Source organism: Eriocheir sinensis, chromosome 65 (assembly GCF_024679095.1).
Source record: "Eriocheir sinensis breed Jianghai 21 chromosome 65, ASM2467909v1, whole genome shotgun sequence".
In the NCBI taxonomy this organism is placed as follows: Eukaryota; Metazoa; Arthropoda; class Malacostraca; order Decapoda; family Varunidae; genus Eriocheir; species Eriocheir sinensis.
Window position 1 is genome coordinate 2,492,472 of NC_066573.1, and position 19,695 is coordinate 2,512,166.

A 19,695-nucleotide genomic window follows, 5' to 3' on the forward strand; every position below is an offset into this window, starting at 1 on the left:
AAGCAGTTTTTTGGTCGGAAATCGGTAAACATAAGAGGCAGAGTACGATAATCTGGCAGCGTTGGTGAGCGGTGGGGGTAGGGTGGCTGTTCAATGACTCGCGGTGAGATAAGAGGATAAAATACACCATGGCACTTCAAACCTACTGCCAATCCTTGCCCAAAGTAGTAAGTTGTTTAAAGTGACGGTATAATGAGGACCGATATGCCCCCAATCTACCCCAATTAACGTGTACCCCAATTAACGTTGCCCCAATGTACCCCAATTAACGTGTACCCCAATTAACGTTGCCCCAATGTACCCCAATTAACGTTGCCCCAATGTACCCCGATTAACGTGTACCCCAATTAACGTTGCCCCAATGTACCCCAATTAACGTTGCCCCAGTGTACCCCAATTAACGTTTACCCCAATTAACGTTACCCCAATGATACCCCAATTAACGTTGCCCCAGTGTACCCCAATTAACGTGTACCCCAATTAACGTTCCCCAATGTACCCCAATTAACGTTGCCCCAATTAACGTTTCACCAATGTACCCCAATTAACGTTGCCCCAATGTACCCCAATTAACGTTGCCCCAATGTACCCCAATTAACGTTGCCCCAATGTACCCCAATTAACGTTTCCCCAGTGTACCCCAATTAACGTTTCCCCAATGTACCGCAATTAACGTGTACCCCAATTAACGTTACCCCAGTGTACCCCAATTAACGTTTCCTCAATGTACCCCAATTAACGTTTCCCCATTGTACCCCAATTAACATTTCCCCATTGTACTCCAATTAACGTTGCCCCAATGATACCCCAATTAACGTTACCCCAATGATACCCCAATTAACGTTACCCCAATGATACCCTAATTAACGTTGCCCCAATGATACCCTAATTAACGTTACCCCAATGATACCCCAATTAACGTTACCCCAATGATACCCTAATTAACGTTACCCCAATGATACCTCAATTAACGTTGCCCCAATGATACCCCAATTAACGTTGCCTCAATGATACCCCAATTAACGTTGCCCCAATGATACCCCAATTAACGTTGCCCCAATGTACCCCAATTAACGTTGCCCCAATGATACCCCAATTAACGTTGCCCCAATGTACCCCAATTAACGTTGCCCCAATGTACCCCAATTAACGTTGCCCCAATGTACCCCAATTAACGTAGCCCCAATGATACCCCAATTAATGTTGCCCCAATGACACCCCAGTTAACGTAGCCCCAATGATACCCCAATATAAGCGAAAATATATTTATCTTAATGAACATCAACAGGTGTCCTTTTATCCCTAATGAACCCCAATGTGGCCCCTATAAAACATTCAACATCTTTTTACCCCAATGATTTCAGATTGCAAACCATACCTTTACCCGATTCTCTTACCTGGTAGGCCTCCCTGACCCCAGCGAGGTGGCCTATGGGTAGGGGAAGCGGACTTCTTGTAAAGAATTACCAAATTATATAACTAGTGAGCCAGTTGATGCTAAAAAAACTATCCGAATGTTCATTGTGGCAAAAAGGCATTGTGACATAAATACGCCTGTCCGCTTGTCAAAACCCCGTCATACATGCTAGAAATGTTGTAATTACCATCACACCGTGCCCTAAATGCGCACCCCCTAGGAGCCTCTATTCCTAAGATTATCCAAGGCATTTTTTTCACCCCAACGTACTCCATTATATTCCAATGTACCCCAGTGATACAATGGTGATGATACCCAAATGTGTATTACCAAATTCCACTTTCCCATACATCCACATGACCTCTTCATGTCACAAAACACACGAGAAATTGATCCGGACTCGTAAAAGAGGTAACAAATGTTTCTGGTGTCAGAGATTGAACCTATGACCAGCCATATGGAAGCCACTCTAACCAATAGGCCAAGGACATGCCACCTAGCTAAGTGGGTTTGGGGATTTTTTCTGCAGTTATTAGATTTACTTTATGCATCCTTCCAGGTCTCATCTCTTACTTAACCATCTGCCCTTCTATTGTCATATATATTTTCTATTAACCTTCAAACCTGGAAAACTATTGGAATGAATGTAGATCAAAACAATGGACAATTTACGGTTTCACCCAACCAACGATTTTCTCACGTGGTTCATGTATTTCTGGTGATAGACGTAGTGAATTGCACAATTTTGTACTGTACCTCATATCCTTTGTAAATGTCTACTTTTCGAGTTATGCCTCTTTTCAAGTTATGCCTATCCCCTGCCCTAAACGATCTTGGGGGATCAAGGCAAGCATAGCCCCCTGTAGGTAAGAGCCTATTGGATTTTAGCCCTGGTGAGCCACAGGTTTGGGCTGCCGCAGGACACTATGGGCTACTCTGCCACCTGCAGCCACAGGAGCTCCTGCACACATTTCATGGCTATTTTCACAGTTATTAGAAGGCATTTTTGGCAACAGAAGAGTCGTTGGTTAAGTAGATGAGATATGGAAGGGTGCTTAAAGTAAATCTTAACACTTTCTGCATCAGGCAGGCCACTACACAGCTCCCTCTCCCATCTAAATCTGTGTGTTTCCTACTGAACTACAGTTTTCTATGAACTCCTTAGAGAGAATACACCATCCATCTGCTTCCCAACACAGGATACACTACAGAACACAGGAGAGGGTTTCACTAGCCACCACTTGCAATGCCAAAATTCCACTTTCCCACACATTCACACGACATCTGGGTTTGATGAAACACACGAGGAATTGATCTAGACTGGAAAAGGGGAAACAAGTGTGCAATGTCAGAATTTTTCTCTTTTCTACACTCCCACACGACCACCGCGCGCAACGAAACACACGAGAAATTAATCCAAACAAGGAAAGGTTTTGCCGGTACCGGGGATCAAACCCGCGACCAGCGTAACGGGAGAGCCACTCCTTTAACAGTCAGCCAAAGAGGTACCCCACTGGCTAAGTGAGTTATGGGAGGCTCGCCCATCAGGCAAGTCAGCACTACAAATGTTCCTGATGCTGTGTATCAAACCTGCAACCAGCCAGAGAGGAAGTCACTCTTCTAGCCAATCAGCCAGAGGCACCCCCTAGGTCAGTTGGTTTGGGGGCTTTCTGCATCAGGCAGGTCACTACAAATGTACCCCATTACAGGTAACTCTCGATTTACGCGAGTATTGTGTCCTTGAAGAGGTCCCGTAAATCAAAAACAATGTAAATCAAACAAGAGGTAGGTTTGTACCTCTATTGCCTACTGTATCACTGACTCTTCTCCCTCTCGTGGTTCCTCCTCTAGCTACCCTTCCCCTCGTGGTAGCACAACAGCGAGGGTGTTGTTGTTGCTGAGTAGCGTGGCAGCGTGGGTACTGTATCGTTGTTCAAGTGGCGCGCGGGAAGAACTGAGCTCAGCTGTGTGGCCGCGGCGCCGTGTGAGTCCAGTTGCATGAGACATCTGGTGGCCACTCCGTAAAATATCATGTATAAGTGAAAAAAACGTGTAAATTAAACATTTATTTGGATTTTGGACCCCGCGTTATTTCAAAAACGCGTAAACCAAACTCGCGTAAACCGAGTTACCTGTATTACCCCATTGATGCCCGATGAATCATTCAATGTCTTTTTACCCAATGAATAAATGTCTGGCGTGCATAGCGGCCACCCAGCGGATGTTGCAGAAATCGACTAGGGAACGGAATTTGATGTGTGGCTGGACTTCTGTTGTAATGACCCGCCTGATTTGGAAAAGACCCCCAAACCCACTCACCTAGAGAGGTACCACTTTAGCCAGATTGGTAGAGAAGTGGCTTCCTTTCTGGCTGGTCATGGGTGTGATCCCTAGTGGCAGTAACATTGGTTTCTCCCTTTCCAGGTCTAGTTTACTTTCTCATGTGTTTTGTGACATACAGAAGTTGTGTGAAGGGGAGGTGGTGGCTGAATGGATAGCGTGACGGCGCTGCGTTCAGGACGACGCGAGTTCAATCCCCGCCCGGTGCCATCAAGCTGAGATTTTTCAGCCGCCGCCGAGTGGCTTAAAACTATCCACATTCTGTCCAGAAGACCACCTATCAACCCGGACTCTAGATTCTCGGATTAAAGATGAGCTCCGGGAGGGCAGCATGAGCCAATGCAAGATTGCACCACTATAAACACTCGCCTGAGCCAGAACGGGCTGGGCCATCAGGCCCCACTGGGAAGAAGCCTTGGGCCGATCATGCACCATCCACCATCCACCGGGAAGAAGCCTATCGGCGCAATAGGCCACGACGTAAAAAAAAAAAAAGACAAAGACCACATATTTTTGGCCCAAACTTCTAATTTCTGTTCCCTGACGTGACTGGGCATATATCCAGCAATTGCCAGGCCCAGATTTTGTCTGGGAAATCTGATATCCAGAAATCTACATCTGGGAAACTGAGGCTCAAAAGCAATAGTGTGATGTGGAAAACTCTAAGGGTGCAGCCAACCATGTTTAAATTACTCAATGGTTCCCATGACGGACAAAGTGAAAACCCATGGGCATCACTTTATGCCGTAACCCACACTTATACATGAAATGTGGCGACTGTGCCTGATGAACAAGCCTCCCATAACCCACTTAGCCAGGGGGATTTGATTTGATTTGATCTTTGGCCGACTCGGTAAGGAGTGGCTCTCCCGTCACGCTGATCACGGGTTCAATCCCAGGCAGCCGGTGAATACCCTCTCCTTGTCTTGATTAATTTCTCGTGTGTTTTGATACACGCAGAGGACGTGTGGGGATTATTGAGTAGTAGAAAACTAGAAAATCAAATCTCGGGGCATGACATACACACAACACTCAGTTTTGCCTCTGAGTTGTTCCTTCAACTTATTTTTATATGATTAAATGATTTATTTCAGTACTAATTCAAGAACTCTTGGAAATGACAATGATTTATAGAGAGTGGTATAACACTTCAAAGCTATTCTTTCACTTACAATCATCGGAACTTCTTTATTTTTTGTATAACTAATTTTTTTTACAAATATATTTAAGTTTTACAATCAACCATAACTGTCAAACTTATATAAGAGGTGAGCAAATGCAAATGATATATAACATGTAGCATCAGAGTATGTGTGATTAACCCGGTAGCAGCGACGGGCCAAATTTGTGGCTTTACCATGTAGCAGCGACGGGCCAAATTTGTGGCTTTACTGTGTAGCAGCGACTGGCCAAATTTGTGGCTTTACTGTGTAGCAGCGACTGGCCAAATTTGTGGCTTTACTGTGTAGCAGCGACTGGCCAAATTTGTGACTTTACTGTGTAGCAGCGACTGGCCAAATTTGTGACTTTACTGTGTAGCAGCGACAGGCCAAATTTGTGGCTTTACCATGTAGCAGCGACGGGCCAAATTTGTGGCTTTACCATGTAGCAGCAACGGGCCAAATTTGTGGCTTTACCATGTAGCAGCGACGAGCCAAATTTGTGGCTTTACCATGTAGCAGCAACGGGCCAAATTTGTGGCTTTACCATGTAGCAGCGACGGGCCAAATTTGTGGCTTTACCATGTAGCAGTGACAGGCCAAATTTGTGGCTTTACCATGAAGCAGCGACGGGCCAAATTTGTGGCTTTACCATGTAGCAGTGACGAGCAAATTTGTGGCTTTACTGTGTAGCAATGAACCAAATTTGTGGCTTTACCATGTAGCAGCGACGGGCCAAATTTGTGGCTTTACCATGTAGCAGCAACGGGCCAAATTTGTGGCTTTACCATGTAGCAGCGACGGGCCAAATTTGTGGCTTTACCATGTAGCAGCGACGGGCCAAATTTGTGGCTTTACCATGTAGCAGCGACGGGCCAAATTTGTGGCTTTACCATGTAGCAGCGACGAGCCAAATTTGTGGCTTTACTGTGTAGCAGCGATGGGCCAAATTTGTGCCATGATTTTAACCTTCCAAAATAGATGATATAAACTGATCACAAATGCTTTGATATATATTATGAAATGGTTTGTGTGAGGGGTGATTTTTTCTCATTTTTCTCACTTAGAGCAGCGTTTCCCAACCTTTGATAGCCCATGGCCCCCCTCACCGAGTGGCTAACACTCGTGGCCCCCTGCCCTTCAATAAAAAAAATGCAGATTTTGTTTTATGTTGTTTATTCAGTCACTAAAATTATAAATCAAAGTAAAAATTTTTGCTGAACAATATAATCAATGAGACACTTGCTGTTGGGCTCGTGTGACGAGGCCTCTTATGTCTGGCTCCGTCTTGGACACAGCAAGGCGAATATCGTTCCCAACATCAAGACGGTTTCTGGACTTCGTTTTAATGGTCGCCAGGTCAGAAAATCCAGATTCGCAAAGGTATATTGTGGCGAATTGAACGTGCATTTCGGATGCCTTCTTGCTGAGTAGTGGATATGCATCCTGAACAGACAACCAGAAGCTGGAGAGGTCTTCTCTGTTACTGAAGGCCAGCTTCATTGCTTTTGAGACCTTCAACTCTGCGAGCTCCTCTGCTTCGTCTTCAGTAGGTTCAATTTCGGTGTTGAATGGGTCTCTGTGCCATGGAACATCCAATGGAGCATCGTCGAAATAAGATTTGAACTCAGCGGAGAGAATGTCGAGATGTCCAATGATGCAATCTTTGATGCCGATGGGAAGTTCAATCCTCTCGTCTGCAGATGCTCGTCCAAGAAAGGAAACGAGGCTGTGGATCCGGCCTCGATTCGTGCCTGCCAGACTCCCATTCGAGCAGACAGTCCGGCAAGCTTGTCTTGAACGTCACTGACTGTCACATCATGGCCTTGCAAAGACTGGTTCATTTCGTTGAGTCGGCCGAATATATCGGCCAGGTAGTGACATCATGACCGAACTCTTCATTGTCGAAGTGGACATGGAGGTTGTTTCGTTCTCGCAGGAAAATTTCTGTCTCAACCGGAGTTCATACAACCGAGAGTGGCATTTCCCCTCGATAGCCAACGAACTTTGGTGTAAAACAGAAGTCCCATATGTTGCGCTCCCATTTCGTGGCCAGAAGTTGGAAGAGCCGATGATTTTTGGCCTTCCGAATGAAGTTGATCACTTTGACCGCAACGTCCATGACTTCCAACAAACGCGGGCGGTAGAGTTTTGACGCAAGAGCATATCGGTGTAGTGAACAGTGGAAGACGTCACGTGGGGCCATTCATTCTTCACAAGCGTGACGAACCCTCCTTAACGCCAATCATCGCTGGGGCACCATCAGTACAAATGTGCTTGAAATTCTGCCAGCTGAGTCCATTCACTTCAAAAAGAGTCCACGATGGCTTTGACATCTTTTGCTGTCGTTGTGGTTGGCAGGGTATTGCAGAATAAGAACTCTTCCTTCATCTTTCCTTCTTTCGTGGCGGCGAAAGGCGATCAACTGGCTCTCCAGAGCGGTGTCGGTAGACTCATCAAGTTGAAGGCTAGCCTGGGCGTGCTTTGCTTGATTTCACAGCAAACTTGACGGCACACATCAGCGGCCATGTCATCAATCCGTCGGCGGATCGTGTCATTAGAGAGCGAAACTTGCTGGATTTTCTTTTTTGCCTCTGGTCCGATCATCAGTTCCACCATTTTCTCTGTACATGGCTTGATAAGTTCCTCAGCAATAGTGTGCGGCTTCTTGCACTTCACAATTCGGTATGCCACTTCGTAGCTGGATTGAAGAGCAGGTTTTTCTTCTGGCTGGAATCCAAATTTTGGAAGTGTCGCTTCACGGTCGTACCGTGCTCGTTTCGTAGACAGAGCATCAATATTATCATCTTTCCTTTGGGGATGCACCTTGTCGCGATGGTTTGAAAGTTTGGAAGGACGTAGTGATGCATTCTGCATTCTGAATTGCATTTTTCGGTGTCCGCTCGTGGCCCCCCGGTCGAAGGCCTGTGGCCCCCTTGGGGGGCCACGGGCCCCCGGTTGAGAAACGCTGACTTAGAGGGACCATTAAGAAACATGATCCCCGCTGCTACTGGGTTAACTACTATTGCTACTACTACTACTACTACTACTATATCTTTTCTTGGGGGCATATTGCTCATCCGGATCAATGATAGCCTTCTGGGAGTCTTCTTTTACACACTTAAGTTTTACACAATAATATTACTACTACTACTACTACATCTTTTCTTGGGGGCATATTGCTCATCCAGACCAATGATAGCCTTCTGGGAGTCTTCTTTTATACACTTAAGTTTTACACAATAATATGTGGCATGCATTTTCCCATTACACCTGAAGTCACCTGTAGTTATGGAGGTCATCTAAACAATTACTACAAGAACTGAGTTTGTTTGACAGGAGCTACACGCCCACCTGAGCGGCTCTCTCAGCGATGCCACGGTGCTGAGCCTCATAAGAACCAAGTCACAGAAAGGTGCTGACTCCTTACCTGCATCAGCTGAGGTCACCATCAAGAGAGGTCATCAACGCACCCTAGAAGAGTTGAGTGGCATGCTTTTTGTGCCTTGAGTCATGCATCACCACCACTACTGACTGTCACCATCACTATGTTACTGTCACCCATGCCAACACCATTACCACTTAAAAAAAAAAAATAAATAAATAAATCACCCCCACCCCATGTACCATTGCATGTATTACCGTCAACCGGGGTGACTTCGGACAGCTTTCAAGGTTTTTTTTGCTTATGAATTTTTTTGTTTCTAGGCCCTGGATCTATGCTGAGTGTGCATTTACTCTGTATTCTTAAGGGTTATCATTACATGGTGCAACATTTTCATTAAACTTAATAGTTTTTGTGCTAAGTGAAAAAATATGGGTGTCCGAAGTTATCCCATGTGTGGGGGGACTTCGGACATCCTTGGGGGGACTTCGGACAGTGGCTATATTTCATTGGGTTTACGTATCTGAGCCTGTTTGCACATTCCGGGGGTGGCTTCGGACACTGTTGGACCGGGAAAAAAAATTGGCAAAAATCTTGGGAAAGAAGTTCCCACATTTCAGGTCAGTAGTAAAAAATGGTCAATAATTTAAAAAAAAAGTTATTACAAAAAAAAATAGATGTAGAGCACAGTTTTAGTTTTTTGGGGGGAAGCTTAATGATCACATAATCACCACAATAAATTTTTATAATGGTAGGGCAACATTCAAGTGTGTCAGGGCTCTTTGAAGTGCACACTATTTTACATCTCATTTATCAGATTTTATCATGATGCATTTCACTAGAAATTTATTCTTGTATATGTTATTTTGTAGCTAAGTACTTCTATTTCATATTTTCATGATATGTAGAGTATCCAACATCACTGGACTGGCACCACCACCGCCATTACGAATCCAAAAGTTACCTTGAGTTAATCTCTGGACGGGCTCCGTTGATGACGTCACTGACAGCCGACGGAATCGGACGGATCTGTGAAAACGGAATAGTGAGAACCCCGCCTTAGTCACCCCACAATATGTAGTTATATTTAGGTGTATGAAGTCACCCCATTTTGAGCCATTTTTTGACATGCCTCCACTCAAGTGACATTTACAGGGGTGTAGGATATGTTAAGCACCCCTGAATCACTCTGATTGTTCTAGTTAAGCATGTTTCTGATTCTTTTCTCTAGTTTTGATGTTGTGTGTAATGCAGATCGTTCCTTCTGGAAGAAGTTTTCCAAGGGGAGTAAATTTTACGAAATCTCAAAAACATGTATTGTGCTTGTTTTCAAAACAGAAACGTGTCTCAAGAAAACAACATTCTTATTCAAAAATTATAAGGCAAAAGACAAATTCTGACACTAAAATCATCTAGCTTGTTGCAACTGGCTGTGAGTTATCAACATGTCAACTTTTTATCCACTTTTTGTCTGAACTCGCCCCGTGTCCGAAGTCACCCCGGTTGACAGTACCTTAGTGCCTAGTTAAAAGCCACAGATTGAGATTAGTGTGTATGTAGGCAAATACAGCATATACCCCACTCTGTGTCTGATGTGAAGTTATAATTTAAGATCTAAAGTAAGAGGTCTTAATTAAATGTGCATCAACAAACACGCTATCCTTATTGAAAAGTTTAATATTTTTGTATAGAATTATGCATTGGCAAGATATGAATTAACCCGGTAGCAGTGATGGGTCAAATTTGTGGCATGATATAAACCCCCCAAAATAGATGATACATAATCTGATCACAAATGCTTTGATATATATTATGAAATGGTTTGTGTGAGGGGTGATTTTTTCTCATTTTTTTCGCTTGGAGGGACTTTCTTTTTAATGTATTCATACTTTGGAAACTTTTGTGCTCCAGGTGCTTTCGTGGGGCTTCTTGGTGCAGTGGTTAGTACACTCGGCTCACAACCGAGAGAGCCCGGGTTCGATTCCCAGGTGGAGTGGAAAAATTTGGGCGGCTTTTCCGATACCCTACGCCCCTGTCCACCCAGCAGTGAATGGGTACCAGGTATAAATTGGGGGTTGTGTCCTGTCTCCTGGGGTCTGTTCCCTTCTCCTATAATTCCTTCCCCTTCTGTCTCTCTCCGGCATATGACCACAGATGTTGCGCCGACTAAATGAAACTTTCCAACTTTCCAGATGCTTTCAAGTCTTCAGGATCTTGCATTCCATTACTGATAGTCTAGAAGCTGTGAGAACCATCACTTTGGATGTGATTCAAGAATTTGCCTCAGACAACGTGAGGTACCTCGAGCTCAGAACAACTCCCAAGGACATTCCCAACAAAATGACCAAGAAGGAGTACATGAACACTGTCCTGGAGGCCACAATGTAAGTGCCGTTAATACCTAGTCCTGTGGTTATCAGTTCAGTGTATTTTTATTCTCATACAGGTAACTCTCGATTTACGCAAGTATTGTGTCCTTGAAGAGGTCGCATAAATCAAAAACAATGTAAATCAAACAAGAGGTAGGTTTGTACCTTTATTGCCTACTGTATCAATCTGACTCCTCTCCCTCTCGTGGTTCCTCCTCTGGCTGCCCTTCCCCTCGTGGTAGCACAGCAGCGAGGGTGTTGTTGTTGAGTAGCGTGGCAGCGTGGGTACTGTATTGTTGTTCAAGTGGCGCACGGGAAGAACTGGCAGTGTGGCCGAAGCGCCGTGTGAGTCCAGTTGCGTGAGACATCTGGTGGCCACTCCTTAAAATATTGTGTATAAGTGAAAAAAACGTGTAAATTAAACATTTATTTCAATTTTGAACCCCGCGTTATTTCAAAAACGCGTAAATCAAGAGTTACCTGTACTTTAATACTCATGTCATAGGTTATTTCATGTCATAGTCTGTCCCCTTCAAGGCTATGAGATGTTTGCTTGAGAAACAAATGTAACCTTCTTGAAACTGTAGGATCTATAATTAACATAGTAGAAGTAGTAATGATATTGCAAATGACGTTTTTTTAGTAGGTGCCGAATTCTAAAGTTATTTTTTTTCTGAGCTCATTTACTTGGTCAGGTTTATTTTAGTCTCATTAGATTTGTCTTACCTTGATCTTGACAATGACTGAAGTTGTAGATCTTCACTTGAGCTTTCATAGGAGCAGGGTAGGCGGTGGCTGAGTGGTTAGCATGCTGGGCTCACATTCACCACGCCATGGACAACGTCGGTTCGAATCCCCACGCTACCACCTGGGATTTTTCAGTCACTGCCGAGTGGCCTAAGACTACCCACATGCTGTCCAGAAGACCACCCATCAACCCGGACTCTAGAAGAAACCGTCCAGTGAATCAAGAATGAGTTCCAGGGGGCGGCATGAGCCAAGCATGACTGGCGCCACTATAAAAAATTGCCTGCACCACGATGGGCTTGGGGCAACCATCTGTCCCCCAAAGAAAGCCTACCGGCACTATAGGCGGGGATGTAAAAAAAAAAAAGAAGAGGTGGGAATGTGAGTGAGGGGTCATTAGCTGTGAGTTTCAGGATATTTTTGTTTTAAAAAAATACAAAAATGTCTGATCAGTGCAATACAGTTTGTTCAGTTAGATTCAGTAAAGTCAGAGGCGTTATTTAATGGCACCTGTAGTTATGACTAAGGCTGCTGCTGATTTATATAACTACACCCATAGTCTAAGGGTCAAAAATAAGTCAACCCCCACTTAAGTTTATACAGGAGTGCATTAGTTCTGCCTGATAAACAACTTCATTTTTTATCATCTGCTCTCAAATGTAATAGCACATGATTTGGGTGTTTACAAAGTGGCTTGCTTAACCCGGTAGCAGCGGGGATCATGTTTCTTAATGGTCCCTCCAAGTGAGAAAAATGAGAAAAAAATCACCTATCACACAAACCATTTCATAATGTATATCAAAGCATTTGTGATCAGATTATGTATCATCAATTTTGGGGGGTTTATATCATGGCACAAATTTGGCCCGTCACTGCTACACGGTAGAGCTACGAATTTGGCCCATCGCTGCTACCGGGTTAAATTTTATGTTTCCTTCCGTGAGACCCATACTTGCTTTGCCAATAGAGGAACATTTAGTGGAGGATAAGCTTGTAAAGATATGCTAGTAGAAAGCATCAACTATTTAAGTTTATTTTAATTCAAAGACTGTGTAGCTTTGGTGATACATTTGCATAAATTCTTGAGTACTGAGTTAATAATCCTAATGCAGGTCCAAGACTAAGACTAAGACTAAGATGACCTCTTCTACTACTGCCCTATTTTTGGGGCTCTCAGTAGAATCATTAAACATTCTACTCAATTTAACAGACATCATTTTAATGGATTTTGGATTTAATGGGTCTGCTTCTTGAAAAATATGTCTTCTATGGTCCAACCAAATTGTCGAGCCCGTTTGGGCGTTGGCTCCCGTGGGTCCATTTCTCCCCTCTGCTCTGCCACACAGTCCCAACACCTATTTTTTCCTATCATACGTTACCTTTACCTTACATATGAGAGGAAGAGATAGGTGTTGGGACTGTGTGGCAGAACAGAGGGGAGAAATGGACCCGCGGGAGCCTCCACCCAAACAGACTCGACATTTTAGTTGGACTAGAGGTGGCTATGTGATGACGCGGCGTTCTCACCAAATATCACATGACTTGCAATACATGTCTTATCATATACTAGTGGACCAGCACCATATTTTAATATGTATACCATACAAACACACATACCATACTTTAACAACAGCACCATGTAGAAGGTGACTCGCTCACTTTGGAAGTTTGTTTACCACTGATTGGGGGGCTTCGTGGTGCAGTGGTTAGCACACTCGGCTCACAACCGAGAGAGCCCGAGTTCGATTCCCGGGCAGAGTGGAAAAATTTGGGCGGCTTTTCCGATACCCTACGCCCCTGTCCACCCAGCAGTGAATGGGTACCAGGTATTAATCGGGGGTTGTGTCCCGTCTCCTGGGATCTGTTCCCTTCTCCTATAATTCCTTCCCCTTCTGTCTCTCTCCGGCATATGATCACAGATGTTGCGCCGACTAAATAAAACTTTTCTTTCCGACAAGTACCATATACTATTACTGAGGATTGAGTGTATTTTCAACGCTTAATTACAGTGTCCTTGCATCAGAAGTCAGATTTGAGATTTCTAAAATTTCCTTTTCATCTCCACAGTGAGGCGATGAAGAGGAACAACATCACTGTTCGTCTTTTGTTGTCTGTGGACAGGGCGAGGGGCGTGGAGGATGCATGGTCCACCCTCCAGCTGGCTAAGGAGTATCTCACACATGTAAGAAGGCTAAATATTTTTATTACTTCTTGACTTCTATAGTCTTTCTCTGGTCAGATTCACTTGTCCTAGTCTCAGAACACTGCCTGAGTTTGACTTTCTTTAACTCGGTAGCAGCGACGGGCCAAATTTGTGGCTTTACCATGTAGCAGCGATGGGCCAAATTTGTTTCCATGATATAAACCCCCCAAAATAGATGTTCCTTAACCCGGTAGCAGCGGGGATCATGTTTCTTAATGGTCCCTCCAAGCGAGAAAAATGAGAAAAAATCACCCCTCACACAAACCATTTCATAATATATATCAAACCATTTCTGATCACATTGTGTATCATCTATTTTTGGGGGGTTTATATCATGGCACAATTTGGCCCGTCGCTGCTACACGACAAAGCCACAAATTTGGCCCGGCGCTGCTACGGGGTTAAGGAACAACTTATATTACAATTTTTGGTCTTTCTATACTTCCCCATGCCTCTGTGGTGCAATGATTATTGTGCCTAGCTACAAACCCACATGCTTGGGTTTGAATCCCAGCCTGGGCAATTAGCATGCAGCTCACCTGGCTGTTCATCCTCCCTTTAGGGCTGGTCAGTAAATGGGTACCTTGGGAAACCTATAGTCCAACCAAATTGTCAAGTCCGTTTGGGCGTAGGCTCCCGCAGGTCCATTTCTCCCCTCTGCTCTGCCACACAGTCCCAACACCTGTCTCTTCCTCTCATATTTAAGGTAAAGGTAACATATGAGAGGAAGAGATAGGTGTTGGGACTGTGTGGCAGAGCAGAAGGGAGAAATGGACCCACGGGAGCCTACGCCCAAATGGACTCGACAATTTGGTTGGACTATAGGGAAGGTCAACGGGCGTAACTCAGATGTCACACTGGCCCTGTGTCCCGGGGTAATGGTTTATCACCTGGCACAGGTTCATTAGGGTAGGCGGTGGCTGAGTGGTAGCGTGCTGGGCCCACATTCAACGCGTGATGGAGGACGCAGGTTCGAATCCCCACGCTACCACCTGGGATTTTTCAGTCACCACCAAATGGCTTAAAACTACCCACATGCTGTCCTGAAGACCACCCATCAACCCGGACTCTAGAGGAAACCATCCAAGTGAATCAAGAAGGAGTTCCAGGGGGCAGCATGAGCCAATAGAAGATGGTGCCACTATAAACACTTGCCTGCGCCATGACGGGCTGGGGCTGACTAACATCTAGGCCCCTTAAGAAAAATCTACCGGCGCTATAGGCGTACACGTAAAAAAAATTAAAAAATAAAAAAGGGGGAACAAGGCAATGGAGATGAGTCCCGAGGCTATGTGTAGCCATAGCGTATGCCCCCAACTTTACTTTTTTTTTTTTTTTACTTCCCTTCAGAGACATCTTATACACATAATAGAATGTGTATTCTCAAACAGTTTTTCAGTTTTATATATTTGAAATAGGTGAGTATAAAAGGAGGATAACTTAATATTTGCATCATTAAAATTTCTATTAAATATATCAAATACATACCATCAGTATCAGTAAAATAGTTCATATATTAGCCTGCCACCTTTTTACGTTGTGGCCTATTGTGCCGATAGGCTTCTTCCTGGTGGGACCTGATGGTCGGCCCAGCCCGTTCTGGTGCAGGCGAGTGTTTATAGTGGCGCTATCTTGTTTTGGCTCATGCTGCCCCCCAGAACTCATCTTTGAGCCTCTCTTTGGAGAGGTTATCTAGAGCCCAGGTTGATGGGTGGTCTTCAGGGCAGCATGTGGGTAGTCTTAGGCCACTCGGCAGTGACTGAAAAACCTAAGCTGTGCAGCGGCCAGGATTCGAACCCGCGTCCCTTCTGGAGCTCCTGAACGCGTGGCTGTCACTCTAACCACTCAGCCACCGCCTCCCCCTCCTATGGTACATTAAAAAAAATTGCATTCTTCCTTCCAAAATTCAGTCCATTCTTTCATACCTTTGCATACGTTTGGACTGACAGTTCATCTTTACCTGTCTTTCTGCACTCATTTTCACCATACCTTAGTCACACCACTTCACTTTTCATTCCATTTTATTCACTGCATTCATTCCCACTTTCACATTCAGCTCCTTCCTGACAAAAGAAATGTGCTTCATTAACCTGGTAACAGCGGGGATTATGTTTCTTAATGGTCCCTCTAAGCAAGAAAAATGAGAAAAAATCATCATTCACACAAACCATTTCAAAATATATATCAAAGCATTTGTGATCAATTTATGTATCATCTATTTTGGGGGCTTTAAATCATGGCACAAATTTGGCCCTCGCTGCTACACAGTAAAGCCACAAATCTGGCCCGTCGCTGTTACCTGGCTAATATTTAGATTATTCACTTTTTATAAAATTTCATTCATTCTATTGATCCTCACTACTACATTCAGCTCCTCGAGTTGACAATCAAAATAAGATTCAGTGATTTACTAATACCTAGTTGTCAAACAAGTATTAGTGAAAATGTTTGTCTCAATATCTTGAAAGAATAAGGTGTAGGAAGAGGAAAATACAGACAAAGGAGAGAGTTTCAATGTCTACCAATGTGAAAGGCACGTAAGAAAGCAGCTTCTAAAGTGTTGTTGAAATGTAAAAGAAAGGTGCATTTCAATGTTGTGTCCTCATAATGCAAGATTTCTTTACTACATTCTCAGCAGAAAATGTGGCCATAAAGGTAATAGCTATAATGAAGTCTATAAGCAGATTTTTTGCAAAGCTTTATGTTAAGACTCCTGGCACACTGCTGTGCTCAGACCCCTCTTGATCTTCAGGATACCTTTGGCTGTCTGGTATGTGGTCTTGATGTGAGCGGTAACCCTCACTCAGGAGACCTGAAAGAGTACCTACCCATCCTGCAGGAGGCTCAGAGGAGTGGCCTCAAGTTGGCTGTTCACTTGGCCGAGGTGAGTGCTGCTCCATGGTGAGATAATCATCATCATCATCATCGTTTAACGTCCATTTATTCCCTATGGTGGGATTGGATGGGATATGAGCCTCCTCCACTGTTGCCGATCCATAGCCATTTCTTCCGTGATGTTCAGCCTCCTCATATCTTCCTCCACCACCTTTCTCCACGTCTTCCTTGGCCTTCCTGGTGGTCTTCTGCCCTCTACCTCAAAATTCAGTGCACGTCTCAGGATAAAGGCAGGAGAATCAATACATGCAGCCATTTTGGGCTCCTTTGTCTGCACAGGGGCCTCTAAATACATATTATGGTAACAATAAGGAAACACCAGATGACTTGAACTTGTATTAGATAGCAACCAGGTTAGGAGCGTGGAAATCAGTGGAAGGCCATTAGGTGAAATTACATTTTACTAAAAAGATAATTGCATTCCTGAGACCCTAAAACAACTCTTCAATTAAAAGCTAAGGTTAATAAGACATAGAGTGTTACTTTGCCTTTATACATATCCAATAATTGCCTTTTATATTTGTGTAATAGTCAGTCTCATGCCATAGACCCTCTGAAGGCTATGATATGCTTGACAGGAGATAAATTAATCCCCTCAGAAAAGTAATAGTATTTACATAAAATTCAATTCCCAAATCTTGACCAAAAAGAAATCATTAAGTAATTTATCTTTTACAAGAGTATGTATGGAACATGCGCTTAGACACCTCTATATATACTTCAGTGGCTGTCTTGTAAGACTGTACAAATGTAATGATATAGAATAACTTTTCATTTCACTCAACTTGTCTGAGGACACTATAGGAAAGGTACTTGTATATACCACCACATTGGTAGATTTAACTCTTTCATTGCTAATCACTCGCAACGAGACTATCCCCCGAGGCGCACTCGGGCAGCCCAGCCGGGGGAGGGGGGTATCTTTTAACCACCAATGTTGCAGAAGTTGATGAAGAGGAAATCAGAGTTGCTGTCAAGACACCTCTTTGGGTTGTTGCTACAAGAAATGGGCTCTGACCTGGGGACATTTAGTACATTTAATTGTAAGAGTAAGAACTTATTTTTCTTTGGGTGCTTGCAAAGTATCGTATGTCCTTGCTTAAAAGTTGAGAGCCAGGGCGAGGTGATTCAAACCTCAGTGCCACAGCATTATATCAGGAAGGGCATTCAATATGAAGCCCAGAGCCACAACCCTAACCCTGACCCCATATACCATACAATTTGCTAAAAGCTATAAAGACAAGGACCAGTGTAAAAGTTGTATTTTTTTATTATTTTATTTATTTATTTATTTTATTTTTTCAAAATCCAAGTTTTGGGGATAAGCTTTTATATGAATAATACTTCTTTTACACAGAAATTACTTTTCTACAGTTTTGACTTTACTCCTCAGTTAAACATGTCATAACTTACGAGTGTCGGCTTTTACTTGAGACCGTCTGCTACACCAGTATTATGCTTTGCTCCAGATAGCTAGCTCTTTTTTAGTCATCTATGAGTGTATAGAAATTATTCCCAGTAATTTCAGGTGCCAAATGAGACAGAGACATTGGAAGTATTAAGCAGTGGTCTTGTGGATCGCATTGGCCACGGCACATTCATCCACCCTGCCAGCGGCGGCTCCACAGCGCTACACAGCATTGTTAAAGACAAAAAAATTCCACTTGGTAATATTTTGTTTCATTTGTTAAATATTTTTATCAAAGATTTAGCTTCTGACCCTCAGGTTTTCTGGGGGAATTTATTTAACCCGTGGGCTTCGGCTATGGGAAAGACGAGAAGTGGCCGAAAAACGTCAACATTACACTGCATTTTCAGACTAAGAAAAGAGCTACACAGACCACTCCTCTTCTCTCCATAATAAAAACGTTAAAAAAAAAATTTTTTTTTTTACTCAAACTCCATTCTACGTGGATGGTGTTTGTTACAAAATAAACAGTCTCGTGATGTGTGGCATCTAGCTGAGAGTTGCCTGTTGTCTGTTTTAGAGAATTTGACAAGTGATTGCTGTATGGATAGCTAATTCAGTCTGCCGTGACCTTACAGAACCACCTATGACAAATAAGCCCACCTCAAGATCACTCACCCAGCGGACCAACTCGCGGGAGTCCTAAACGGGGTCCGCTGAAGCTGCCGGGTTAAAAGAACAGCTAAACTCCGTCGCATGGAATGACGCTAAATAGTTACTGAAATACTCCACTCCACTCCAAGGGAGGGAGGTGAAATACAGTCTCAAGAATGGGGGGTCGTTCAAGAAGGCCATATATCGCCAGATGACGCCTTAGGGTTGCAATCTTGCCACCCTTTCCTTAAAATACAGAATGCCATTTGTTCCATTTTTGCCTGTCTGAATTGTTAAGCAGATAAAATTCAGTATTTTAAAAATGTAGTGAGTGCATTTTTCAGTGAACCACAGAACCAGTCTATAAAATTATGTTTGTCAAGGGTCGTCCTGAAATACGTGTAAAATACACGTCGTAACGTCTCTCCCCCTTACACTTGCCTTCACCAGCAGCGGGCAGTGGCTGTCAGTCATGGCAGGCCAGAGAAATTTTAGGGTTTGCCATTCATTCCTTGAAATATGGATTCGTTCTGTATTGGAGAATGGGATGTTGCATTTCTTATTTTTTTTCTGATCAAGGTGGCAACCCTAACTGAGACTCTATTCCCATTGTTTTCTGCTTTGAACACTCTAGTTTTCCGGTTAACAAAAGGAACCCACGCTCATGTCTTCGACTTGTACAAAAAAAAACACCAGTACTCGTCGAAAGACCAACTTGGTCAGCTAGGCTGACGTAAGGTGATAGAGTCGGTTTATCGGCATCCTTCCCTCCCCTTCATGAGCCGTCACCCAGCAAGTGTTTGTGGTTCCTCCTCTAGGGGACGTAGGAGTTTGACCCTGATAGCCTCCATATAGCCATAAAAACCATAAAAATTTTTTTAAAAAAAAGGAACAAATAGGATGCTCATAAACCAAGTCACCACTCGTAAACTAAGGCATGTTTTGTAGGATTTTTTTGCTCATAAATCAAAATACTCGTAAACTAAGGCACTCGTAAACCAAGGTTTGACTGTATTGTCATTTTTTATGTCGCACTAGAATTTGGACAACTGTATATTTCCTCTAGGGCTTTGGTCTTTGGGGTTTTTGGATAAGTGGAATTCAGATGAGTGAACTT

General features: G+C 43.6%; 2 protein-coding genes and 1 long non-coding RNA gene across 4 annotated transcripts in view; 2 read left to right on the forward strand and 1 right to left on the reverse strand.

Moving 5' to 3' along the window:
• The window catches only part of LOC126987506 (adenosine deaminase-like protein), a 23,770-nt gene continuing 4,075 nt past the window's right edge, over positions 1-19,695 (forward strand). For both annotated transcript variants that reach the window (XM_050844493.1, XM_050844494.1), the window contains exons 1-6: positions 1-167; positions 8,257-8,399; positions 10,495-10,686; positions 13,486-13,600; positions 16,374-16,505; positions 18,045-18,183. In XM_050844493.1, the coding sequence (XP_050700450.1) occupies positions 129-167; positions 8,257-8,399; positions 10,495-10,686; positions 13,486-13,600; positions 16,374-16,505; positions 18,045-18,183 (760 nt within the window). In that variant the 5' untranslated portion in view covers positions 1-128. The remainder of the gene's footprint in view (positions 168-8,256; positions 8,400-10,494; positions 10,687-13,485; positions 13,601-16,373; positions 16,506-18,044; positions 18,184-19,695) is intronic.
• LOC126987505 (uncharacterized) overlaps positions 9,306-19,695 on the forward strand; it is a 90,542-nt gene continuing 80,152 nt past the window's right edge. Inside the window, exon 1 of the mRNA XM_050844491.1 lies at positions 9,306-10,363. The gene's annotated coding sequence lies outside the window, so the exon portion shown is untranslated. The remainder of the gene's footprint in view (positions 10,364-19,695) is intronic.
• Positions 10,828-12,706, reverse strand: LOC126987511 (uncharacterized). The gene is made up of 2 exons (XR_007740963.1): positions 11,398-12,706; positions 10,828-11,052 (listed from the first exon to the last, which is right to left on the reverse strand). It is a non-coding gene; the product is annotated as an uncharacterized LOC126987511 (long non-coding RNA).